Source organism: Solea senegalensis, linkage group LG5, assembly GCF_019176455.1.
Source record: "Solea senegalensis isolate Sse05_10M linkage group LG5, IFAPA_SoseM_1, whole genome shotgun sequence".
Lineage (NCBI taxonomy): Eukaryota > Metazoa > Chordata > Actinopteri > Pleuronectiformes > Soleidae > Solea > Solea senegalensis.
Window position 1 is genome coordinate 19,475,115 of NC_058025.1, and position 27,579 is coordinate 19,502,693.

Sequence of the window (27,579 nt, forward strand, 5' to 3'; positions counted from 1 at the left end):
CACAACCCAAATGACGTGACTTATAGTATTTACAGTCCTACAGACGAGCATATCAACATAATAGTGTTTTAGCTTGTGGTGCTTTTTGCAGATGTAAGGGTGGCAATAACCTCTATCTCAGGTTGGCACAGTCAGCTGTGACTCTGTGTCAGTATTTCATACAACCACACTTCAAAAAACCTAAACTATCCCTTTAATGTGCATTCATTGTTATAATGTGAACGTGTATGTGAGCTAGGTTTCTGATCCTTCCTACTTCACCATCAGTTGCCACTCTGCTACTCCTGCTGACTGAGGAGGAGTAGGAGGAGGAGGAAGAGGGATGCAGGGAGAGTACACCTTTCCTCCCTCCCTCCCTTCACCTCTTTCTTTCTCCCTCTTCTCTGTCTCTCCCTCTTCACTCCACAGCAACAGCAGCACTACTCACCAACTCACCACAACACACCACTTTCTGTCACTGGTGCAAACACACTCTCTCTCTCTCACACACACACACACACACACACACACACACACATACTGAGTGGCATCCTCATAACAGAGTGAGACGCCCTTGGACTGCTGCAGGCAAGGTGAGTAAGTAAATATTTGAAACCTACTCTGTGAGTATTTGAGACAGACTGTGCGTGCGTGTGCGCGCGTGTGTGTTGGCTGTTTTAATGTCTACATGTGCTGGTGTGGTTTGCCTCTGCTGTCTCCCTCTCCCTCCATCCCTCCCTCAGTTTCTCTCTCTCTCCCTCTCTGCTGTGTGTTTGTGTGTGTTTACGAGGCACACTCGAGCCAATGAGACTTGTGTTTTGAACCAGACCAAAACAAATCCACAAAATAATGCTGACTGTCTTTCAAAAGTGTGTGTGTGTGTGCATGGGTGCGTGTGTGTGTGTGTGCGTGCATGGGTGCGTGTGTGTGTGTGAGTGAATGTTCGTGCCAGTGCTACTTGTCAAACTGTGGATTGTGGTTTCTGTGGCTCTAAACTGCAGCAGAGAATTACAGGATAAAATCTCTAGGTCCAGTGTCAAGTTTCACTTTCAGAACATTTTCCTCTTTTACTGTAAAATCTACAAACACAAAAAGACAAGTGTAGTTTAAGTCCCTTTTAAAGCTGGTGATCAGTTTGGTTGTATTAAATTCCAGAGGCCCTGTCCTCTGTCTGCAGAGTGTTCTGACTTAATGATGTGCAGGCCAAACAATTTGATGTCATCAAGATTAAAGTTTGAGTTTAACCTGTTTGAAAAGTTTTTATTATGTTTTTATGTCAGTTAAACTAAACCTAAAGCAGCCCTGCAATAATCTTCAGTTTTGTATGAGAGTTGCTAATTCAGCTCATTGTTAATCTAAAAGCTGTAGTTGAACAGTTTTCTTCCTGTTAAGGTGTTACTCAGACTTATTCTCCCTTCACTGTTGTAAATGAGGGTATGTGACCTGCTTTTCATCATCTCACAACAATCCAGTCTCCTGGATCACGTGCTGCTCTTGCACTTTTCTGCAAAAACACATTTTTTAGTCGTACTATCAACATGTTTTAGGTTGTGGTGCTTTTTGCAGAAATAACAATTTCATTGTTAAGAATGTGTTTAAATGTAGTATTCTCACACACCACAACAAACACAATGTATGGCCTTCAACTGTGTTCTGCTGCTTGGCAGATCTGACCTGTCATCATCAGGTTCCACTGAGTCACAAGAACATCCATCCTTGGGCTCAGCCTTTATTTATTATGCATTCATTTTTTAATTTATCTTTATTTTCTAGTGGAATCAGGCTGAGAGGGGAGGTTACAGACAGAGAATGGTGTGGCGTGTGTTAGCTCCCATGTGGTGTGCACCTCCTTCTCCTATCAGGTTGCCTCATCTCAGCCTTCACTTTGATTATTACACTTTTAAATTGATTATATTAATGTCAGACCTCTAATGAACATGAGATGCACTTTCTCCAGCACAGTTTTGTTATAGTGACAAAACGCACATTTTGACTTGCAGCCATGCTTTCTCTGGTCAACCTCTCAATAGTTTGGATTCTCTGTCAACTCTTGATGACACTTAGCTCAGTTCTTACATGCACAGTCCATGATGACGTGGGTCATTGTGTAACACTGTATCTTGTTTATGTTTATTTATTTATTATACTGAGAGAGGTTGCATTCTTGGAAAAGCCAAGAAGAGCCTGTCAATAAAGTCAGAGTTCAAGTCTGAGCAAACACATTCAGCCTCCGTTTGCCCCAGGAGCAACTAAACACCAGTGAACTCTACTCAACTTCTCAGTCTGCCTCACTTTCTCTCGTCCTCAGAGTTTATACATCGTTCTCCACCTCATTCTGTCTCTTTCCCATCATCCATCCTCCCTTTCTTTTTGTCCAGCTGCCCAGTCCTCTGTCTGTATGTTGTCTGTTTTCTTCTTTTGTACATTAGAGGCTGAAAACAGCCTCAGTCCATTTCACTCTGCACTCTATGTGAGAAACTACTGCCACGGAGGGAAAAGACTGAAACATTTGGTTTATGGAACATGAGTCCACCTGCAACCACGCCACATTCAGGCAATAGAAGGAAGACCGTTCTCTCCGGACAGTCATTCCTCTTTTTATGTCATAAATGCTTATACATAAATAAGGGCTTCCTTCTGGTCCCATATGAATGACATAAATGGAGTAGTTAATGTAGTCAAGTGTTCCTTACTTAAACATGGTTCTAGTGTTGGCTCCATCTCATGCCTTCACAAGGGATCCCCAAAGTGTCTCCAGTCCAGTGAATGGATGGTTAAGCATGTGGAGTCACTGGCTCCTCTTAATGAAGTGACAACCCTGAACACAGACCAGGACACTTATTTGGCAACCCACTTGCTCTGAAGTTCTCTAGAAAATATGAGGTGATGAATTATTACTGTTCCATCTTTGAAAAAGGCTCACAGTGTGTGTAGAGAGGCAATATTCAGAATACAGTGGAGCCAGGTTACACCATACAATCAGAGCTATAATAATGAATCTGCTGTGTCTGCTGGACTTTTTTTTGTCCGAGCACGACAGACTCCTCCTGTCTGTCTGTCTGTCTGTCTGAGGCTGCCAGTGCAACAACAACATCAGTGTGACCAGGCCCCAGGGGTTTGTCAGGGTGAGGACAGCAGTGGTGAGGGAGGAGGAAGGGACTATTTACTTTTGTCCTGAGAGCCAGGAGCCAGGAGGAATCTTTTCATGTTGTGCATTTCTAGAATTTTCAAGTCACATTTGTTATGATATTTTGTTGTATAGTGATCAATCACTCACTCATCTTCTACCACGTAATTCTCTACATGGGGGCAAAAGGCGGGGTATACCCTGGACAGGTCACCAGTCCATCACAGAGCCAACCATTCACTCTCACATTCACACCTTCGGTCAGTTCAGAGAGTCCAATTTGCCTAATCCCAAATGTGCATGTTGTTGTTGGACGGAGGAAACCAGAGAACCCAGAGAAAACTCACACACATTGTAACTGAAGTCAAGTGAAGTTTATTTGTAAAGCACATTTAAAGCATGTTTGAGGTAGTGGCCACCGGACTAAATAAAAGAACTTTAGTTTTGTTGTTAAATTGTAGAAAATGTCTTGACTTTCTGAATGTCATCTGCATAACAATGGTAGAAGATGTGCTTAGTGACGATGGAAAACCTTTACTAACGTCACTTCTTTTCTTCTCCAACTGTCTGCTTGAAACTAGTACAAGCAGACAATTCCAGTGGTTTAAGGCTAGTTATTATGCAATGATGGCTAATGTAAGAAGGCAAATGACGCTGAAAACCTCCTTAATGAGGTGCAATGGAAATGTGTCAGCTTGGCACCTCACGTATTTGGGAGAGAAGGACACTGTGGCGGTGGTGGGGCTCAAGATGGTGTTAATTGTTTTAAAAAGAGTTTGTGGACTGTGTGCACTGTTGTTAGATTGTTTGATTAGATTGTAATAGTGCTGGGATTTAGACTTCTTTACTTTACCATGGTAAGTTTTTAGGTGCCTTTTAAAGATTTCATAAGATACATGTAATTTATGCTCTGCTCTTCTACAAGCACACTTGAGGGCACAGGTCAAGTTATTTAGCCATTGTGTAGTGTTGACTTTTTGTAAAAGAGGGGTTACAGGATTCAAGGTTTTAGACGAAGCCGGAGACCAAGTCCTCAGTATTGGAGCAGAAAACGTGGGTGTTTAGGATAAGGCGTATGTTGATAACGTGACTGTGCCAACATTCTCCTGTGAGTCTTCTTTTTGAATATCTGAGCTCTGCCTTAGGTGACATGGATGGTGACATTCCAAGTGAGGGGCTAAGCCAGGGGAGACAAACTAATTTTTGTTCAGGGGCCACAAACAGCACAGTTTGATCTCAGGTGCGCTGGACCAGTAAACTAATAGCATAATAACCTATGAACAACAACTCCTTTGTTTTTTTCTCCTTTTGTTTTACATTTAATGAAGGATATTTTTACAAAACATGACATTTCTTGAGAAATATAAGTGCAATTTCAACAATACCATGCTTAAATTTTCCATTTACACGTCACACTGGATGTCCCACACAGGCAAACATTTAGTCACAGGAAGTGAAAAATATTGTATTCTACATAACATTTAGATTGTAATTGTAATGTGAAATTTTCACAAATTCATCCTGTGGGCCGGATTGGACCCCTCTGGCAGGCCGTTTCTGGCCCCCGGGCCGTATGTTTGACACCCCTGGGCTAAGCCGTGAGGTTGCTGGAGGTCTTCACAGTGATGTCGGCGCCTTGATAACAAAAACTCAGCACCTATTTTCTTCGCATTCCTCACGATGTAATTACCAGTAAGTGTGGAAGTGGAGTGAGTGGGTTGTTTCCAGGTTTGCGCATGAGTTGGAGAGGTGGAGAAAAGTGGGGTGAATGCTGAGTTTGATGCTGTCAATGCGTCTTTTCTTTTCACAATGCAAACCACCTGTTGCCCTCTCATCAGCAGTAAGTATAAAATGTCTTATTCTTCAGTTAACGCAGCAATTTTAATCATACCTAGCCATTAGCTCAAGGAAGAAAAGCAGCAAAATCCAGTTAGAAATAAACAAGCTGACAAAAGGACAAACCGATCTGGATGTTACATTGTAACTAAAAGAGAAGAAACAGATGTGGTCAGCATTAATTTATTGAAAGGCGCTGTAATAAGATTATTCACGTAATAAGACTTTTTTTTACTGCCAATGGATGAACAGATCATGACGCGACATGATTGCTTAGCAAATGAGTGGTCTGATATCTATAAACAACTGGCGAGGTCTCTGGTCCACCATCACTCTCTGCTGTCTCTCATGTGTGAGCATTGCTTCACTCTGACGCACATAGACGCGGCTGCACAGTCGCAGGTGTAGAGAAAAGTCACTCAAAAGCAATAAAATTCTTCTCAAGATTTTTGTATCACACTGCGGCTCAGTAAAAACCCAGAAACAAAAACACCATAAAAGCATTAAAAGCAAAAGGGGCCAAAGAGCAATGTGACTAACATCGAGTGAGACTAGAGGGAGGAATCTAGAGACGAGTGAAAACCTCATCAGTGCACATATTGTCACTGTTTTGGCTGGAGCCCTGGATGCTCACTCACAGGGATGAGGCTGCAGTTCACTTACAGACACACTTTCCGCTATTTTTGGAAGTTTCATTTAGCCCCTTGAAGAAAAAGCAAAAGAAAAGAAATACCTGGGCACAGTCAACACTGAAGAAGAGAGAACAAACTGTGCCACTTCACAGCTTCAGGACTGACTTAAGGATCTCGGTCAGATAAATTTAAGTTGTCCTGTTTGTTCCAGTTGTGCATTCTGATTGGTTAGATGTGTATCTGTCAAAAGCAAAACTAAAACTAAAAAGTTAAGTGCAGCAAAATACCCTAAATTATGTCAAGTTTCACATTGACCAGATATAGATTTAGTGTGTTTAAGTCAAAATACTACACCGTGTCTATGACGGTCCTTTCAAATGAAGACATATACTTAAATGTACGTGAGCAGCAGTGTGTGTGTAGATTCATGCTAGGGAGTTTGCATACCTGTACGATACAGGTCTGTACGGGACAAACGCACTGCAATGCCACAAAACACATGCAGATTCAAACGCTGCATATTCAAAAGCACAAACAAATTCAATGTGAGAAACGCACTGCAAAAGAAAAACGATCTGCAGAAAGCCAAAACACATGCATCAACAGAAACATGCTGCAACAAAATGACGCAAAACCAAAAACACACAAATCCCAAAACACCCACAGGAGAGAAAAAAGTGTCTCAAAATGTATTTGTTGTCGGCCACAGTAGTACGACCACGTGGCTTCATTTGGAGCATGAGTGTGGTGTGTGTGTGTGTGTGTGTGTGTGTGTGTGTGTGTGTGCAGTCACTCACGCCACTGACCAAAAAAATGCCTGCATATGTGAAGCTGCGTCAGACTGTGTGTGTGTGTGTGGGGCAGCTGGCTGGGCTCCAGCTGTGTCTGGTTGGATAATGAAATCCAGGTGCGGCAGCGCCTGCTTTAAGACACCTGTCACCAATATTTAGTGCCAGAATAGCCAGACTGCAAACAGGGCGAGACGAGATGTTTGCTTATTTTAACTAAGCTGAGGACACGGGATGTACTATGAGCCTTTTCCTAGAAGTTTTGTCTGTCTCTCTCTGTGTGCATGTGTGTTCTTGTATGTGTTACCTATTTAGGACCTTTTCTGGCATAAACACTGACCTTCCAGACTTTGCTGATTCTGTGTTTCCCCACAGCTTTTACTTCAAACTATACTGTTGGTGGTGGTGATTTGGTTATTTGGAACAAGTCACACGAAATTCTATCAAGAAATATTTGTTATATTTGTTATATATGTGTTACTTTAAAAATCAAATATGTAGTTAAATGTAGGCAAAATACAATTGATAGGGGTAGAATACCTTTGGCAAGTGCTGTAAATTACATGCATGTAGACTACAGTATATACCCATGATAATACTGTATATCCTATGATTGAAATAGTTATGTTTATTGATGTGATACTTTTCTGAGATGCAAGTCACACATGAAAGAAGAAAACTACACATATAAAGTCAGTCCTGGTACCAATAGATTACCCATAAACTAATTTGTGTGGTGTTTTTTTATTATTACTAATGCAGTAAAGCGTCTGATTTCTGTAATGTTTATATTATTCTAATATTAATCATTCATTAATATTATTTTTTGTGTGTTTATGTTTTAAACCTATTTAAAAAACATTACATTTACATAACCAATACAAAAACATAAACAAACAAACCACATGAACGAATTCAAGCTGTGTTTGTCTGTTATCTGCTGCCAGTCATACATTCTTGAAGCAAAGTGTTGCAGTTTTCCTTATTTTCCTTTTCACCAGGATAATTACCCATTTGACTGAAAAGTTAAATGAACTAAAATAATGAAAATGCAGCTTTATATCACGGATTATATCAATCACATTTGACCAAAATAAACACATTCTCTGTGCTGAATGAATTCATAATAAAACACGTTTTTGAATGCATAAGCACAAATGTGCATTTGTACACTGAAAGCTCAAACTTTTCAGGTTTGAAAATATGGTCACACTTCTTTTTTCTTGATAGTAAGCTGGGATATTATGTGGTTATTAACATTTAGACATGATCGAAATCAACTTCTGCACTTCCTCTTGACTCTGTTTTGAGTTTTAGGTAAATCTGGCCCACGACCGGAGACTTGATCCAATCACAGTTCAGAAAGAAAGAGGGACTAACCCTAACCCTAACCCTCAGAAAGAAAATGATCTGCATGTGCATGTCCCTTCAGTGAAAATGTCACTGTTCCAGCACTGGTAACAACTGCCTACACCAGGGGTGTCAAACGTACGGCCCATGGGCCAGAACTGGCCCGCCATAGAGTATAATCCAGCCCATGCGATGAATTTCTGTAATAGAGCTGCAACTAACGATTATTTTCTTGATTAATTGAGTATTCCTTTGGTCCATAAAATGTCAGAAAACATTAAAAAATGTTGATCAGTGTTTGTCAAACCTGGAAATGATGATGTCCTCAAATGTCTTGTTTTGTCCACAAACCAAAATGATGCAGTTTTGAATTTCTTTGTTCTATGGAGCAAAGAAATGAAAAAAATATGCACATTTAAGAAGCTGAAAAATCAGAAATCTTGTTTTAATCATGAAAAAAGCCAAGTAATTGATTATCAAAATATTTGACAATTCATTTAATAATCGAGTAAGAGTTATTGTTTCAGCCCTAATCTGTTAATTGTTATGTAACTTAGGCGTGATATTGTTGAAATTGCACTTGTTTTTCTCAAGAAATTTCACGTTGATCATAATGTGTTTTGTAAAAAGATACTTCATTAAATGTAAAACAAAGGGAACAGTTTGGAGTTCTTGTTTGTATGAGATCACAAAAACTCTATGTGGCCCCTGAACTAATGAGTCTGACATCCCTGGCCTACACTGTAAAGAAATCTAAAAAATGGGGAAAATAATCCAAATTAGAAACAATAAATGAACAATAGAGATGCTAAAACACATGATAGTGTGTGAGATTATCTTGAGTCATCATCTATCATGTATGAAGCATGTGCATCTGTCTGGATTGAATTCAAACATGTGATATTGTACGATATACAGCAATAAACAACTAAAAGTGGCAGGAACAAATATAAAAATTCAAAATTCACAACTGAGCAAACAAAACAAATGTGATCATGCTTGTGTGTTGTGTGTTGTGTGTTGGTCATGCCTACAGGAAAACAGACCATAAAATCAGACACTTTGGACAGCATGTGGACGTGTTGCCTGCTGCATCGATGGCTGCATTCAAGTGTAACTTGTGAACTCGTCGTTGCAATGTGGTTAGTTTTTTACAGGACATCATGATCTCAGAGCTTTCACAGAAGAGGTGGTGAATATGACATGTTGTTTAGTGATCATGCTGAACTACTCCATTTGAATGCAGCATATTTATATACAGGGTTTAGAGACACCAATAGTCCTCAGATGACCAGACCAGCTACTAAAACAGAGGCTCATTAACGACACACAGAGAAGGAATATGATGTCACATCAGGACATTTAGAGTGATCCAAAGTGATTTGTTTTCTGTCTCCTGAAACTACTGTGAATCCAAACCACACAGAAGAGCCACTCTGCAGACTCTCCTCTGAATCAAAGACTTCACTGAGTCTATAAATTCCTGTGTAGACCTGTACACTCCTTTTCCTGTGTGTCTGTGCCTGTTCATGTTAACCTTTACATGCAGACATCTACACTTCCTTACTGTCTGCCTTCATATAGCACAGCCAAACAAAGGTCCACCTGTGTAAAGTTGTAGGAAACTTGCCTTTCCCCTTCCAGCATACTGAGGCTTGTTTAACTTTAACTCGGGCCCCTCCGCCATCCAGCTCCCCTTCTCCAGCACCTGTGGGCTCTCAACAGTGTGTCTGTGTCACCCTCCACCTGCCAGCAGCACAGTGTGGACTGCCAGCACATTAAAGTATCTGATGCACATTGTCTGAGAAAATGCCCTTAGCTTAACATGACATTGTTTCACTCTGATGTGCTTGCATATTGAATTACATCTGATCTGATGCTGTAATTGAGAACATATTAGTACACACTCCAAAATACATATCTGATGCAATGAAGGCAATGATGTGAGACAGATAACTGCTGCTTTGGAAACACTTTGCTGTGTTTATGTTGTGCGTAGAATGTTGTTATTGACAGATGAAGACATTCTGAGCTGCACTGTGACACTGTGGATATATAATGAACAGCTAACTGGAGGAAAGAAAAGAGGTTTACTGTCGGTAAAGCTTGGTCTTTATTTACCAGGCTGCCCAACATACATTTATAATCAGTGTTTTGTTTTGTGTGTGCAATTTTCTGCTTGTGAACTATTCATTCCTGCACCTTATCAAACAAAGAGTAGACCAACACTCATCTGTTCACCGCAAGCTACTGTTGCACAAAGGAATAGTCTCAGGCATGCAAGAGAATAAAATCCTTTACTTCTGTAAAACACAGAAACACAAGCACATCACGACATGCAGGCTGGCTGGGGGGTCCACGTATCATATTAATGAATGAATTAAACGAACCAGTCCCGTTTCCTGCCAAACTAACATTAATGATAATTATGAGCGTGTGCTTAAACACTTAGCTAACACACTGTTAACATTTGGCACACTCACACAACTCTTATGACAGTAGGTTATGCTTTTGATATTGTAATCCATTCACTCCACTTGCAAAACGCTGAATATAAGCGCACATTTGCATCACAGTATCTTATTATTACACACTCTGTATGCTCATGTCATAACTTCATATTCAACATACTTTTAGCTCACCTGTAAAAACACAGAAACACAAGCACATCATCGCTGGGGGGTCCACGTAATAATTAGCACTGTCACTGTTAGCACTGTTAAGCTGCCTCAAAGTGCCTGTGAGAGTTTTACTCATTGTATACACATTTTAAACTACTGCAAATATTAGCTGGCCTCGTGCACAAATGTCAGATAACAAATAAATAAAAAGAATGAGAATATAGTATACACGTAATACAAACTAAGAATGGGGGGTGTCCACTTATATTGCCCACACTACTCTTTTTGTTCTTTTCCTAAAACTTTGTGGTGGGAGAAATAACGCAAACTTCACTTCCAGTCAGAAATGGAAATGGACGATTACAAAACATATTCATGCGAAAGTCTATGTATATTTCATTGAATGACTTTTGATAAGTAAAACAAATCAGTTTTCTGAGTCTATTTTATCCTCCAACACCCACAGACATTGTTGAAGGTGAGAGATTTCACAGAAGAGTCTGAAAGGAAATATTACACCCTGAAATGCTTTCTTGTGGCACTAAATAAACTCAAACATCAGGCCCTTCTGTGGGTTTGGAAGCTGCAGAAGTTTAAATTTGGAGATTTTGAGAAGGCATGGAAAAACACCCACAAGTCTCAGCAGTATGCGTTCACCCAAAGCTCACCACAAGTCCCTGAACATGGGTTTAAATACCACAGGAACTTATTAGTGGTCATGATATTTCCTTTCAAATCCTTTAGCCTTTTGTTAAAGACTCATCACTAGCTACTCTCTCCATTCATCATAATGTTAATTTCTCTGTGTCCATTGTGTCAGTGATGTATCATCTGCAGATTACACTAATAATACCAACACTGGTTAATATTCCCACTGTAGAGGGAGGTTATAAATCTAAATTTATCATTTTTCCCCTCACACATACTAAAGAATGGGTTGACTGACTTCTGTGGCAGCTGCTTGACCGACATTCAAATAGATATTTTCAAAAGTTTCTTAAGCAAGCACATTTAACCATAGTTAGTTTTATCTTTAGCCTTCTATTAGTGTCAGAGCCAGGACGCTGTATTTACTAGCAGCGTTGGAAAAGTGATGGTAATATAGTGTCTGACAAAATGGAGGCGACATGGGAAACTGTTTGTGCTTAAAGAAATGGGAGATAAAATAGTACTTGTGTTGTTGTTTTTCGAGTGTGCAACCACCTACATGTATAAATTGTTGTTTTTATTACCACAGCCCTTATATTTACATTAGTAGTAGGTCTTCTCTACAGGACCACCATGTTTTAATGGACAAACTACACGTCTTTTGAGTTAATGATGTTTGGAAGGGAAGGGTGAGGTTAGAAACGTTCAGCTGCAACATGCAACGTCACCTTTAGATGTTGCTAAATCCTTTACACTGTACCTTTAATTGGCTGGAGCTTGTGCTGCCACTTAGAAAGTTGAACGTTTGTCAACATCCGCCAAATGAAATTTGGCAATGTGCAACTTCACCCCAGTCAAAAGAATCAGCAGTGTTTCATCAGCAGAGTTGAAGCCTCCAATACATAAGTGAGTCCAGAGCTATCGGCCTAATATACTTATAGTATACTTCATAGTCAAACCATATAGTTGTACAAACCAGCCACTTACACTCCTTGAGCCGGTTAAGGTTCACTTTCTTTCTTGCAGTGATGAACTGATACCAGTTTCTTCAGCCACCAAGTATTTCTCTTTGTTGTCAAAAATGATTAAACCTATGTTTCTTTCTTTTTCTTTTCTTTCTTTTCAGTGTGACTCACCAGGATGAGGCTGTCGTCACAGGAACGATGTGGGGAGATGTGTGTGGTCCTGCTGGGCTTCCTGACACTGGCAGTGTCAGTGGGGAACCTGTCTACCAGGGGGACCCAGGTAGAAAACTCACAAATGTCGACATCACTGTTCACTCATTGGCTGGATTTATATATGTATACATATACTGTCTGTCTGTCTGTCTCTCTCTCTCTTGTCTTTTACTCTCTGTCTGGTATTTCCAAAGTCTCTCGCCCTGTCTCAAAGCTTCTGTCTCACACCTTTCACAAGAAGCTCAGTGCACATTCCAGCAGTCGCTCTGATGAATCTGTCCATATGAGGGAAAGCAGCCATTGGCCTGAATTAATGCTGTGCCTGCACATCGGGAATGTGTGAAATGCTTGACCGTCCTTGTACGTTAGAGCTGTAGAACAAAATGCTCAGACGCTCTTTTACTCTGATTCTGTCTCTTAGTCAGAGATAGAGTCAGAAACAACAAGCAATATGTTTGCATCGGTGTGAATGTGTGTCCAGGTATTACTAATGTTGTGGGGACCTAAACCTGTTTACACAGTCACATTATGGGGACTTGTCTTCTTTGTGGGGACAAAAAGCAAGTCCCCATAACGTAATTACTACATTTTAAGGTGAAGGTATGTTTTAAGGTTAGGCTGAGATTGAGGTTAGGGTTAGGGTTAGGATTAGGATTAGGCCAGTAGTAATTGTGGTTATGGTTAGAGTAAGTCTCCAGGAAATGAATGCAAGTCAATGCAATGTCCCCTCATGTCATGAATGTCAAACGTGTGTGTGTGTGTGTGTGTGTGTGTGTAGGAAGAGGGTGTGGCTTCCAACAGTCTGGAGGAGAAGCTGGAGGTGACCACATACTGGTGGGGAGAGTGGGCCAAGTGGACCGCTTGCACTCGTACCTGTGGAGGTGGAGTGATGTCACAGGAAAGGCACTGCCTCAAACAGAGGTCAGCTACACACACATACACACATAAACAGTTGTGCAGCTTTTTTGTTAGGACTATGTATTCTGCCATCTCTTTGCCTTGTTGTTAATTTCTTAAATGTCTACCTTGTGTCCAAAGAAAGAAAGTTGCCACTGGTAAAAACAACATGACCTGCACAGGAACTGCAAAGAAGTATCACCTGTGCAACACTAAAGTAAGTCACAGACTCTCAACACTTCGTTACTCCTCTGTATTAAAAAAAGAGCCAGCCATGAGCAGCTGACCGCAGCAGGCTGTGACTGCAGTGAGCAGCTGTGAGGCGTAACTGCATGTGGCTGTCTGAAAGTAAATCCAGGGCTCAGAGTGATCGTCCATGCTCAGAAAACAAACAAATTAACACTTAAAACCACAATTAACACTTATTTTTGTGACACACTGTACAACTGTATTGAGTCTTAACAGGCGTCTGTCAACAGCCTGTGCTGTTTCTCTGCCATGCAGGAATGTCCTACCAGTGGGAGGAGCTTCAGAGAGGAGCAGTGCTGGTCCTTCAACTCACAGCTTTACAATGGGAGGAACTATCAGTGGAAACCTCTGTATCCTGGTAATAACACTCCTTGACAACCACTCACAGCTCCTGTGTCCAGAACAGTAGTGAGGGTTACAGACCTGACCGACCTCAGACACAGTCATTCAAACGTTTGTTTGAGCCAACTCTGGAAGCACTCGAGTAGTGTGTACTGATTACCGACCCAACTGCAAATACATGCTGCCAATAGCCAATGAAAAAAGTAGGTGGAACACAGGACATGGTGCCAGGAGACGAAATGGAATTATCAAAACAACACTGACGATTGTTTGTTTACCTTTTAAACTGTTGCTCGCTCTCGTATACATGGTCTCATGAGAGTTTGATGCATTTAGTTGGCTTCAGTCAGTTGGCTTGACAAATCATGCAGTCTGTGATCCCTCATCAGGCTCTCTTGTTAAATGTGTGATCCCCAGTCTTTCAGTCGTCATAAAAAATCTGCTGAAACCAGTCGGTTGGTGTGTACTCCAGTTGAAGCTTCTTGGCTTTATATCCTGTGTCCATGTGGTGAACTGTTGTGTCCCTTTAGAAATAAATCCACAAGATGCCATATTCAAGTGAAGAGTAGTTTCCACTATATGAGACGTAAACCTCCCTCAGTATTGCTATGATTTTATTTACAAAGTGCAAGTTTGTAGTTGCAGCACATTGCAGTGCTCCAACATGTATACATGTCATGTGATTAGTTGTAGCCTACACAGTTTCAATTCTCTGTTGTAGTCACAACGTTTGTTGAGATGGCAGAACAGTGTTAGCTCGCTGGATGGCAGTGTTAGCTCGCTGGATATCATTACTCCCACCCATAACTCCTTACCTTATATGTTACTCTTAAATATAAAATCTATGTTGTTTTAAGAAACATAGCAACACAGAGGCTGAAGCAGTGCATATTTAACATTCATTTTTAGACTGGGATAATACATTTAGTAGTTCCATACTCCAGTAACATAGGTAGTATACGTAGTAGTACACAGCAAATATTGGATGTGAGCAACTATGCTCACAAGGCATCTGGTTCTCTATGTCTCTATGTCTTGTGTATCTCTGCCACATTATGTAAGACATCATTAAAGTGAAAGCAAAAATGTTCACTATTTAAAATATCTTCCCCTCCATAGATGACTACGTACACATCTCAAGCAATCCATGTGATCTCCACTGCACCACGACCGATGGCCAGAGGCAGCTAATGGTGACAGCACGGGATGGCACATCTTGCAAGTACAGCAGCTACCATGGTGTCTGCGTGGACGGTAAGTGTGAGGTGAGTGCAGCTTCTCATTTAGTTTGTATTCACTGTTTCCTACAGGTATTTTAAAGATGAGTTCAATGCCTAAGCAGCTTATTTTGTTAAATAACTTAAATAAACACCAATAGTTACTGCAGTGGTCAGTAAAAGTATCAATAAATATATGTTTTTAATAAACTGTAGTGGGCTTTTCCTTCTGCAGATGAAAGCGTTAAAAGCATCAAACACCATAAATATGTGCACTTTGTTATTATTTAAATCATTGTTACTGGTTTCTTGTTCATATGATGGATGGATGGATGGATGGATGGATAGATAGATAGATAGATAGATAGATAGATAGATAGATAGATAGATAGATAGATAGATGGATAGATAGATAGATTTTACCTCTTATCTTCCATTTCTTAGCCAATTGGATGCGATGGTGTGCTGTTTTCCTCCAACACATTGGATAAGTGTGGGGTCTGTCAGGGCGATGGCAGCAGTTGCAGCAGAGTAACAGGAAACTTCCGGCGTGGGGCCACAACGCTGGGTGAGCATCTTTTTTTCTTGAAAATAAATAATGAAACAAAAATAATTAACTGGGGGATTGCAGGTAAAGCTCACCAATGCTTCTCTCCCATCAAGGTTACTCTTTCATAACTCAAATACCTGAAGGATCATGGGACATTCAGATCATTGAGAGGAAGAAATCGGCTGACGTTCTGGGTGGGTACTTCTTTGCTGTCTAAAAGATTAACAACACTTATTTTCAAACTTCTAATGTGATTCTTGAACAGCTGTGACAGACCAGGCTGGAAACTTCTTCTTCAATGGGGCCTACAAAGTGGACAGTCCCCAAAACTTTCATGCTGCTGGCACCATCTTCAAATACCGCAGACCAATGGACGTGTACGAGACTGGGATCGAGTACATTGTTGCTAAAGGCCCCATTGATCAGGCTATCAATATCCTGGTATGACTCTTCCGCGCACATGTTATGACACATGCTATGACTGGCCACGCCGCCTCCCTAAAGGGCCGGTGTGTAGAATTCAGGTGGATCTATCAGCAGAAATGTCATATAACCATTGTAATGAAGCTTTCATAATTGCACCAGAACATTATCTATTTTAGCAGCTGTAATCATTGTATTACAGGTGAAGGGCAGATTCTCTCTATCTCTCTATCTTTCTTCGTCTCTGAGATAAATCAGATACTGAAGACAAGTCACTGGACACAGCAGCGAGGCACATACCACCCATCTAGGGTGAACCAGGCCTAACTCTTACACAAAAGATCACTGTGAAAAAGACTACTGACTCACAACTCAGTTATTCCCTGGCAATAAGATGCTCATTTGTGATTATAGTCTTGATGACGCAGCAGCTCAGAACCTGACCTGCATCAAAAAGTCAAATCTGTAGTATTGACATTTAATTGTGAAATGTCTCAGACGTGATTGAGACGGCGACGCAGCGCTGAGCACATAGGCTGATAGAGAACAGGCCTTGATTCTGACAGTGACCATAAATCCATGTCATAGGCCATGCTTGGTAGCGCTTCTTGCAGGATGCTGGAACCCAAAGATCCTGAAAGATACTTGCTGTGACTCCACCGGTTTATTTCTTCACATTTTTTTCTTAAGGACTCTGCATCATATCGTTGTTCAGTGAAATCAATTAGACTTGACTCATGTTCTTCTCATTGCTCAGGTGTGGAACCAGAATGGTCGCACTCCATACATCACCTACGAATACACTGTTCTGCGGGACTCCCTGCCACCCATCCCACCTCCTCCTGTCTACACTGGATCAGACAGCTCAGCTGGTGAGGCGTCCGTGGAGCTGGGGAGTTTGCTGTCTCCTAACAGCAGTGTTTATGACAAGTCCAGTCCTCAGGGCCAGCTCGAGCCGAGAGGCACAGACGGACAGAAGGGTCCAGAGACTAATGAGGTGTATGAGGAAACGGCAGCCATTGACTGTGACCCGGATGGAGCGGCTGCCCCAAAATTCACAGGTAGGGATCATAGACTGCCTGTCTATCATGTCAGTAAACATTTTGCTAAGGAGTTTAATTACCAGTGATCTTGCAACAAGCATTTTCTAACTGAAAGCTGAAGTTTGTAATTTTAAGTAAGTATTTTTAACTCATGGAGGGACAAAGGAGCTGCTGGGCTAATGGTGCCTTGTTTGGTAAGCTTGTGTGACTCCAAATGAAAGATTTCAAACACCAAAGTCACAAGATAACACAAGTGAGCTTAGTGATGGAGGCAGCCGTGGATCACCACTTTGCAGGGAGACAAAGACAGGCTTGTAAAGTGACACAAATGTCAGTCTCTAGTTGGAAGAAGCTGTCTAATGATGAGATAAAGACAATTTTCCAGCATATTCTTAAGATGGCACAGATTTTATTACATGAGCTTTTTGTTGAGTAGCTAAAATTTTCCCTGTACTGTTCCCACTAGCCATACTTTCAGTGAGAGCAAGCTACCCAGATTCCTAACGAAGGAGTCACACACAGCGCACTCAGCTCTGACTGTGTGTCAGTACCTTCAAAAAACCTTAAATGTCCCACATATTACAGATTAAATGTATTATCTGTATTGTTTGGACTCTGTATTGTTTCAGTGGCCTGTTAGCAGACAAGCCAAAATAGGACAGATTTTACCCTGATCCTCTTCCTTCTCCATTTTTCTGCATGTTTGTGAGATGGCCCATTGCATCAGCATACACTGTCATGAAATTGTATCACATGACAGATACTGAGTGCTGAGCAAAATCAAAATTTCAATGATAATTTTCACTGCTAGAGTTTTGTATGTAAAGTCACAATCTTTACCTGATGTGATTATAGTTACATCATTGTACTTGATTGATTTTGTTTGATTTGTTTCCAATCACAGCTGATTTTTGCAACTTTGATCCATCAGAAGGAAACAGCAGTCATCCAGGCAGCACGGCCAACCCTGCCGCTGTTGAAGCCCTGGACACAGGACCAGATTCCCCAAATCTCATCTGGAGGGTCCTGCTGGATGGCCAACTCAGCCCTGATGAGCTACTCATTAACATTTCAACTAATCAACTGCTGACTGAGGGCGGCAGCCTGTTCTTGCCAGAGGTGGGTCCACCAGAGGCAGAGCTAAGCAGTCTGGAGCGAGATTTTGGTCTTAATGAGACAATGGAATACACACTGGGCCGCAAACGCAATGACAGTGGAGACACTTTGTACCAGAACAAAACAGTGCAGGGTGGTGGGAGGAGCTCCAACCGCTCCAACAGAACCAGGTAATCCAACAAGACAAATTAATCCAACAAAACCAGATAATCCAACAGATCAGGACATCATATTAAACTAAGATTTTAAATTATATAGAACATATTTCCTTGGTTTCCGTCAGGCTTTTTTACTTCTGAATGTTTTCAGGTCACACCAGTCCTCTGTGCTCAGACAAGCCTCCAGGCCAGGCTATGGACAGTGTGGAAACTCTTCCATAGCCTGAAAGTGTCCTCAGAGAGAAGATAGACAGTGAGACAGTCCACCATTAGTCATCCAATAGACAAACAGAAAGAGATACAGTAAATCAGGACGACAGATTGACTGACAGGAAGTAAAGCAGTGAGCCAGATGGGCAATAAAATATGTGTATAGGTACTTTGGGTGTACTGTACAGGCTAGAAAGATAGATACTGTGTATGTTCAGGCTTTACATTTATATGTACTGTATATGTATTCACTGTTTGGTGGCCAGCCACTATAAAACCAATAACATGTCTGTCCTCTGAGAACAGCAGTGATATAGCCTGATTTAAAAACAAAAATATGTAAAACATGATGCGAAGGGGAAAGTGAGCTGTCAGACTGTAGTCACTTCTGGGGGAGGAAAAGGCGGCAGCGAGGGATAACTCAAAGAGCTGTTCAAATAAATGTCTGGCAGATGGAGAATGACAATCCTCACGACAAGAATGTCCACAGGACTTTTAGTGTTATGCAATGAAAAAAAAGTGTATCTGCTGGGATGAGGGCTGCAAATCAGCTGAGACAGTCTCAGCGAGTAAGGGAGTGTGTTGGCTGGTGTAGTCACAGGGTGAATCTAGTCACAGTGTTAAAGGGTGGGTCTACATGGAATCACCTCAGCATGTTCCAGTCGTTTTCACCAACATTCCTCTGTGTCACAAAGATAAATTCTGCAACACAGTTTTCCTTTCCTTATACAGTTTGTGTGTATGTGTGTGTGTGTGTGTGTCAGGGGGAATCAGAGGCTCCATCAGAAGAACCTGAAACTGAGCGCTGCGGACATGTACCGCTGGAAACTCTCGTCTCAGGAGCCATGCAGCATGACATGCTCGATAGGTATTTTCAAACAAACTTACATAATGTGCAGTTACATAATTAAGTTGTATTTCCATGACAGTCTCATAACTGTCTGATTAACCCAACGCAGGGCTAGTGTTAGGAGTAGATACAGATCTAAGTTTGTATAGAAATGGACATTGAAATGGACATCGTCTCTGGGTCCTGAGCTTGAAAGCTTAATAAATTCAATGATCTTTTTCTTGAGGAGTTTATGGTCCCAATCAGTAGTTTCAGTTTTTTCAATACAACATGAGGTCTATTTTGTAAATTATAATAAAGCAGGGGAAGCTCGAGAGCTCCCTCATTGCTCACTTCTTTTCCAGCTTGGTTGCAAGTTTAGTAGGTGGACATGCAGTGGATGAGCTCTCAGAAGGACCTGCCCCACTCTTCCAAATAAAATTATGATATAAAATAATTAAACATGATGGTGCTGGCATCACAGGAATTCACATCATTCAATTGATGACATTACGCAGAATTGATACTGTTGATACTATTGTTCTGCAGGTTTCTGTAACATTGTAAATGTAACCCAAACTTTTAATTATAGTCTTATTGTGCATTCACACCATTGTTACGAGCAGGCCTCGGAGAAAAACCTGAGTGTAACAATACCAACTCCCAAAAGAACCACCAGCAACAAACTAAACAAACCATTTTAAAGGTTTATTAAAAACAAGCACAGAAATGTCTGCTGACTGTGAGTGGTTCAAGGAAGTCCACTGCAGCTGGGATGATCAGGCCTCTTATACCAGAACCTCCGTGTGCAGGACCAATCAGCTCCCAGGATCCACCTAGATTCTCACACACATTTCATTCACTCAAACATGCACCCACCTGTAACCCATCTCACACCTGCATGCAGACACATACACACAGGGAAAAGAAACACGACAGCCATATACAGAGCTATTTCAGTCACATTACTCTCTGCAGTTGGTGGGGACTCACTTCAGGCTAGTGCTAGAGCTAATAATGTTTCCGTTGACTCTTTATGTTTTCTCATCACATGAAAACATTTCATTATGTTTGGTGTAACTGTTTTTCTTTTGTGTGGTTTCTTTTTCTCTCTAATCAATTGTTGCTCTCCATCCAGGAGTTTCAAAGTCTTTTGTCACATGTATTCGCTATGATGGTGTCGAGGTGCACGATATGTATTGTGATGCTTTGACCAGACCCGAGCCGGTCCACGACTTCTGTATTGGCCGAGAATGTCAGCCCAGGTACAGTCCACTGGAGTAAAAAAATACTGTAAAATCAACTGTAATTAAGCTGTTTTTACTTCTCTTCCTAAACAGTGTGTGTCAGAACCTTATTTTGCATTGATCTGATGTTTAGGTGGGAGGCAAGCAGCTGGAGCGAGTGTTCCAGGACCTGCGGTGAAGGTTTCCAGTTTCGGCAGGTTCGCTGTTGGAAGATGTTGTCTCCGGGCCTGGACAGCTCTGTCTATAGCGACCTGTGTACCATAGTCGACCTGGAGAGACCCATGGAGAGACGAGCCTGCAAAAGCCCAGCCTGTGGGCCACAGTGGGAGGTGGCCGAATGGACTGAGGTATCCATCCATCTATCTATCTATCTATCTATCTATCTATCTGTCTATCTATCTATCTATCTATCTATCTATCTATCTATCATCTTAAATACTTTAAAGCATCAGACATAGGTATGAACCTGTTTCCTCTTCAGGTATCTGAAGCTGCAGTGCATGTTTACTGTACTAAAACACATTTAAATTGTCTCTGTGCTTCTCCATCCAGTGTCCTGCTAAATGTGGCCGAAAGGCCCAGGTGACCCGTGATGTGCGCTGCTCTGACGAGGCCAGACCATGTGACCTGATGACCAAACCAGCAATCATCAAAAACTGCACAGGACCGCCCTGTGAACGCCACTGGACTGTGTCTGAGTGGGGACCTGTAAGTGTCTGTACACTATACCAGTACACATACAGATCATTTGTGTGTTATTTTAATCTTGATCCAAACACAAATTGTGTTTTTTCCTCCACTGTGAAGAAAAGACAGTTATGTTGATTTAATGATTATTATCATAACCCATGTCTGAGTCATTCAGTAAAACAAATTCCTTGTGTTCTTAACGCGTTTTCCTCCATCTAATGTTTGTAAGATTGATAGTTTCACCTGTCCACAGCTGTCTGTACTACACAGTGTGAATTTACAGCTTTTATTGTCTTCTACAGACAAATGTAGTTTGTGATGTTCCACTCAAAGTCAAAGTCTGGAAACTTTAAGGTCTAATTTACAACCGTGTGGAGGCAAACGGCCCGAGCAGCTGAGAAATGTTCCTCACATGCTGTGAAATTGTTCCCACTGCAACTGCTAATGTTAGGTCAAATTTTTTTTATTATTATTTATGAAATTGCCAACTGTAAAAACATGTAACTTTATATTTCTATTATACTTTGATATACCAGTTTGTTATGTTCAGTGGTGTAGTAAAACTTTTTATTGATAGACGTTTGTCTATTGTATTAGTGAGTGGGATAAAACACATCTGTATCCTTTAATGAGCCAAGAATATAAGACAAATGATTCTATTTTGAAGATTCAGTTCATCCACATCATGAAAAACACATTAGTCTACGCAAGTCCACTCAACACCTATGGTCCAGGTGGACATACATTAGGTCATGAGTGGATGTAGACAATTGCAGACCTCTGCAGAGTAGCCGACACAGAACCAACTCTACTCTCTCTAGAGTGACAGGAAATATTTCAGATGTAAAGACACATTTTAACATTCTTTGGTTTTCAACATTGGTCTGTTCCAGCGGACCTTGCAGTCGAGTGCAGCGAGCACAATTCTGTCTTCATACACTGGACGACTGAAGACGAAGCATTTGATCTGAATGAAACAAAACAAAAGAACACAAGAAAATATAGTATGTGTAAAGTTGAACAGTTGAATAGTTTAGAACAGCCGTGTAAAATATAGCCATGATTGAGGTAAACAGGACATAAAACAAAAGGACACAGTGTTCAGAGAATTATAGCTATAAAATAACACCAAATTGTTTACAGGGTCAGTAAACATATTTCCCTCCATGTAAAGCTTTACGATAATCATTTGATATAAGCTGCAAAAAGAAGGATATTAATTAAAAATAAAATACTTATATACTTCATACTTTATATAATTAAAAACAGTGACATAAAGTGCAAAGAATTTGTTAAACACTCTGATGCCTCGCCGATGAACTGTAAAGTTTCTCTGTAATGTATAGTGTGTGACACATTAGGAAATACAACTTTCATATAAGACCGTGTGGACGTAAACTTCTTCTCTTATAATACATTACTGCGTAACTTCAGTAACTTACCTATCTGTCCCATTTGAAGGACCAGTGCTGGACAGTGTTGGTGCTGTGACATGAAGACGTTGTCTCTTTGCCAGTGATCTCTCACAGCTGTAGGAGACAATAGGAATATTTAAATACTGGCTCATGTTATGTTCATTAGCAACTATAACCATGAAATACAAACACAAACACTGCCCTGTGTTCTAGTTACAGATATAAAACTACACATAACATTTAAATAAGTGTGTGAAATTACCTGTTCAGCAGAAAACATGCAAAGTCACTGTCAGTTTGTCAACATTTGTCCCTCATCAGTGATCACACTTGGTAACAGCAATGTTTTTTGTTATCGTCCATCGTCTGCCACGAACAAGTTTTCGGCGCGGTGTTTTGTTTTCTTTCATGACGTAGATTCAGGTGTCGCTGCTCTTCAGCAGCATAATAAATATGACCCCTCTCAGTGCTCTTTCTCTCTCACAACTTCTTGTTTTTGCTAATATAACCCTAGAAATACCACAAACTGTAACTTTAAAGGGCCATTTCCCTTTTTCCAATATTACAAAGTCCCACATGTTAGTGTTTTAATCATATATTTTGCTTTAAATGTCAGCTACACACACAACCTAATTATATCTAAAGAGACATTTTTCCAGTATTCCTACTGAATTTTAAATGCTTAGAATTCCCCTTAGATTTTTGATGGCTCAGCTTGTATTTGAGTATACTAATTACCATCAAATTAAGCACTGTATATGTATGTATCTCTCTCTCTCTCTCTCTATATATATATATATATATATATATATATATATATATATATGTCAGCTGAGCTATATATATATATGTATATATAGCTCAGCTGACATAGGACAATAGGTGAGGTACACCCTGGACAGTCCGTCGCAGGACCACATAAAGAGACAAACAACCATTCAACCATACACTCTCACTCTCACTCTCACAACTATGGTCAATTTAGATTGTCCAATTTACCTAATCCCCATATTGCATGTTTTTGACTGTGGGAGGAAGCCGGAGAACACCCACGCACACATGGGGAGAACTATCCTATACTGTACTATTGTTACCTGCATCTATGCTCTGAATTGTTTACCATACTGTTCTATGTGTAACGTATGACTGTGTCTCAAGGACTGCAGATTGAAATTAGTTTAGAGAGTTACAATCTGGAAGAAAGAATATTTTCTCTTGTGATTAATGCAAGAGATGGTCATGGTCCCTGTTTAATAAACTAAGAAATGAATGCAGGTGACTGACATGGTGATAAGTCCTCCACAACCACCTTGAGCTGTGTTGTAACCCTCATTTAGCCTTACTGACTACTCTAAACACCAATCCAAGTGGCAACAAGACCTTCCCTCGCAGCTTGTTTCACCAGAAATACGTAAATATGCAGAAACTACTCGTGCTCGGAGATCCAGGTCATGAGGAATTTAAGACTGAACATCAAAACTAATGACACTGCTCTCATAAAAACTTAAATTGTGTTGTCCATTAGAAATAATCCTGTCTTATAACAATGTGTAAGCTTAAAAGATTGACCTGTGCTGCTGTTTTAAAGGAACATTTGTCGTAAACTTTGATTTAATTTCATGTAGTGCCTTGAGTGATCCGCTCTGACTTCATAATCAAAACTGACACTGACATGTCCTCTCCTGAGTAATGTATCCTGACCTCTGACCACATGCTGTAGTGCTCGGGCTCGTGCGGCCAGGGGAAGATGGTGCGTCATGTGTACTGTAAGGCTCTGGACGGTCGCGTGGTCCCTGAGAGTCAGTGCTCTGTGGAAAACAAGCCGCTGGCCGTCCATCCCTGTGGGGAGAGGGACTGTGCTCCACACTGGCTGAGCCAAGACTGGGAGAGGGTGAGGCCCAAATCATGTTGTTACCTTTTTAAGATTTTATTCCTTTTTATTCCATTTACCCTTTTACTAACTCTAAATCTTCTTAAATTTTAAATTTTTCTTACACACTTTGACCATTTGTTTTGGATTAAAATTTTAGGTATTGGTGTCTTACAATTCTGTCTCTGTAAGAGACCTTGCCTTAATATATGTAAATTTAATTCTAAACTGTTAAACTGTTTAGTTAATTCATTTGTTGTTTGTTAAGTTTCCCACAGTTTTGACATGTCACCCATCGATGAATCTCTGGTTTCTCTCCCAGTTTAATGTTTTTATATTGTATTAACACAATGATTGTAAAAAAAGATGGATGACTTATCAGCCCGTCACGATAGCAGATGAGACGTGGATCAAACTAAAAATCAAATAGATGTTTCCGATGTTTCTTTAATTTTTAATTTTTTGATGTTATTAGTGACACCTGAGTCTGACTCGTGGTTGGTTTAGTGGATGTACAGATGGGACCACGATACCATGGCTCCACACTATGATCACTACTGCACAGATAACAATGTCACCACCTGTATCTTACATACTGCCAGTGGGAAGAGGGTGGAACTGTGTCAGCCATCTTTGTTTCCAGTCGTTGGTTGTCTTTATATACAGTCACTGATTGTCTTGATTGATTGTTGGTGTCTTCTAATTCAGATATGATATTCAGTACCTTTATTTTCCCCCTCTGCAGTGCAACACCACTTGTGGTCGTGGTGTGAAGCAAAGGAGCGTCATGTGTGTCGGCATCAATGGAGGAAAGTTTCAGATCTTTGACGATGAAGCATGTGGAGGGAGCGAGAAGCCAGATGAGGAAAACACCTGCTTTGAGAGGCCGTGCTTCAAATGGTACACAACTCCCTGGTCAGAGGTGAGGTCACAAAGTGCACAGCATTGTTCCCAGGATTCCCTTTCTAATGTGTCTTTCATGAATAGTATCCAGGTATCATGTACCAGGGAACAGAAAACCCATTTGATGAGTTAACTTAACAACCAATATCATATTTAGTGAGTGGCCCATATAAATCTGGAACATTTGACATTATCTGGCCTGTACAGTAAAACTAGGGAACATACAACATGCATACAACTGAGATACATACATACAACAACCTTGATCACAGATTGCCTTGTGAAAATATGACAGTGGACCATAGGACATTGGGAACATAGCAGCCTGCGGGCAATATATCTTGGACCATCCTACACTGAGGACACCTGTGTACCTGTGAGAACTTAAGACAACGGAAACATAGGACCCTGAGGACATAGCAGCTTTGACAAAACATTACCTTAGGAACATAGGACATTGACATCTTCAAACTCTTGAGACATAATACCTTGAGTCATAGGACCAATGAATAGGGGTATAGATTTAAGACAACAATAAATTCAAATGATATATTTGTATCATTAAAGAGCTGACACATTAAATGTTTTTGCATCAGTCAGAACAACAGGTGTGTGGTCTGTGTGTGTGTGTGTGTCTTCAGTGCACCAAGACCTGCGGTGTTGGAGTGAGGATGAGGGACGTAAAGTGTTACCAGGGCAGAGAGCTGGTCCGAGGCTGCGACCCCCTCACCAAACCAGTGGCCAAACAGACCTGCACCCTTCAGGCCTGCCCCACGGAGCCTCCAGGTAACAACATAGGGAGCTTCCCTTCTCTCCTACACGGCCAAAGGTGTCTCACTTAGAACAAACAGAAACAATATGAGCTGTTGATGGACCGAATGCCTGAAAAGATCGAGGTATGAGGTTGCTTTTCGTGTCAATGAATGAAGATAGTGCAGAACTTAATAGACATTTAGAGCTGGGGTGAGTACAGCCTCCTTCACACTTAAATTAGTGGGTACACCCAGGATTTTTTAAACCCAGATATACGCTGTAAAAATAAAATAAATTAACACTATTCTTACTGCCAGAGCTTAGTATGTTTTCACCTGTGAATGAAATGTGACTATAATGTGCTGGAGAAAGAAAGAGACTACCGCCATCATTCAGGTGTGGTTACTGACCTTCTTACCACTGATCTGATTGATGAAATTTAAAAAATCGAGCACTGTCCCATATTGTAACAAGTAAGTTTTGCCACAAACATTCATAGCTAATGACTACGCTTATGGTTGGAAAATGAATGTGCATTGTAGCGTTGCGGTGAAAAGGATGCAGGACTTTGCATCATTGCCAGAAATTAAGCAGACAAAGAAGTAAATAGCATGTTCTCCCAGGCCCTGTGGTCAAAGTTATGCTGATACAATCCTAAGGAAGTACAGAGTAATTTAACCTGAGAGTGAATGCTGATTTAAAACTCATTTCATTTTGGGCTTAATTAGGTTTTGTAAACTGTGGGAATGGGGTGTAGTTGTGAACAAAGCTGGCTTTAACAGGCTACAGTGGAACAAAATGAGCCAAATGAAGGTTGAATATGGATAGAGGGTTCTGTCCGTTTCTGTTTTCTCTTTGTAACTGTGGAACAGCTACCAATAGTGGACTATACTATATAAAAAATGCAACCTTAACATCCCATCCCCTCCCCATTGGCCCTCTTGTCAAAGCTCAGACCTCACACCACTGGGAAAAATGATGCATTTTCTCCTCTGGCTCTCGACTTCAGCTACATCTGGTTTGCTGTCATGCACCATGAGAGCACAGGCCGGGTGTGTGCTGGTAGACAGGTCTGTTATTAAAAAACAAAGAGGGAATTTAATTATCTTATGCTAAAGTAAGGTAGGTGTCAGTAATTAACACAATAATCGAAAGAAAAGAAATTATTTTGACTAACTCCCTCTGATTGCATCCCAGATGAGAGCTGCCAGGATCGCCCCTCCACCAACTGCCTGCTTGCTCTCAAAGTGAACCTGTGCAGCCACTGGTACTACAGCAAGGCATGCTGCCACTCGTGCCGTGCCATACGACCTCCACCCTCCTAGTCCAGCTTCTCTCCACCCAACTCCAACATGACGACATATATGGCTATGTTTACTTGTACAGCAGTTACTGTGAATAATGCGGAAGACAAAGAGCTAAAAATCAATTTTTATAAAGCTTACTCCAGTAACTTGTATTTATGTTTGCCCACTTTAAGTTGGATATTTTAAATGAATGAAATCTGA

The 27,579-nt window shown here is 40.9% G+C and overlaps 1 protein-coding gene across 1 annotated transcript; it reads left to right on the forward strand.

Moving 5' to 3' along the window:
* Positions 1-500: 500 nt before the first annotated feature.
* On the forward strand, positions 501-27,579 carry adamtsl2 (ADAMTS-like 2). The gene is made up of 19 exons (XM_044025536.1): positions 501-572; positions 12,108-12,226; positions 12,938-13,080; positions 13,198-13,273; positions 13,561-13,663; positions 14,767-14,912; positions 15,309-15,432; positions 15,528-15,608; positions 15,680-15,855; positions 16,595-16,898; positions 17,812-18,166; positions 19,129-19,232; positions 20,332-20,458; positions 20,574-20,787; positions 20,993-21,148; positions 24,266-24,436; positions 25,161-25,337; positions 25,960-26,104; positions 27,269-27,579. The coding sequence occupies exons 2-19, from the start codon at positions 12,122-12,124 to the stop codon at positions 27,394-27,396; spliced, it is 2,835 nt and encodes a 944-aa protein (XP_043881471.1). The 5' UTR covers positions 501-572; positions 12,108-12,121; the 3' UTR covers positions 27,397-27,579.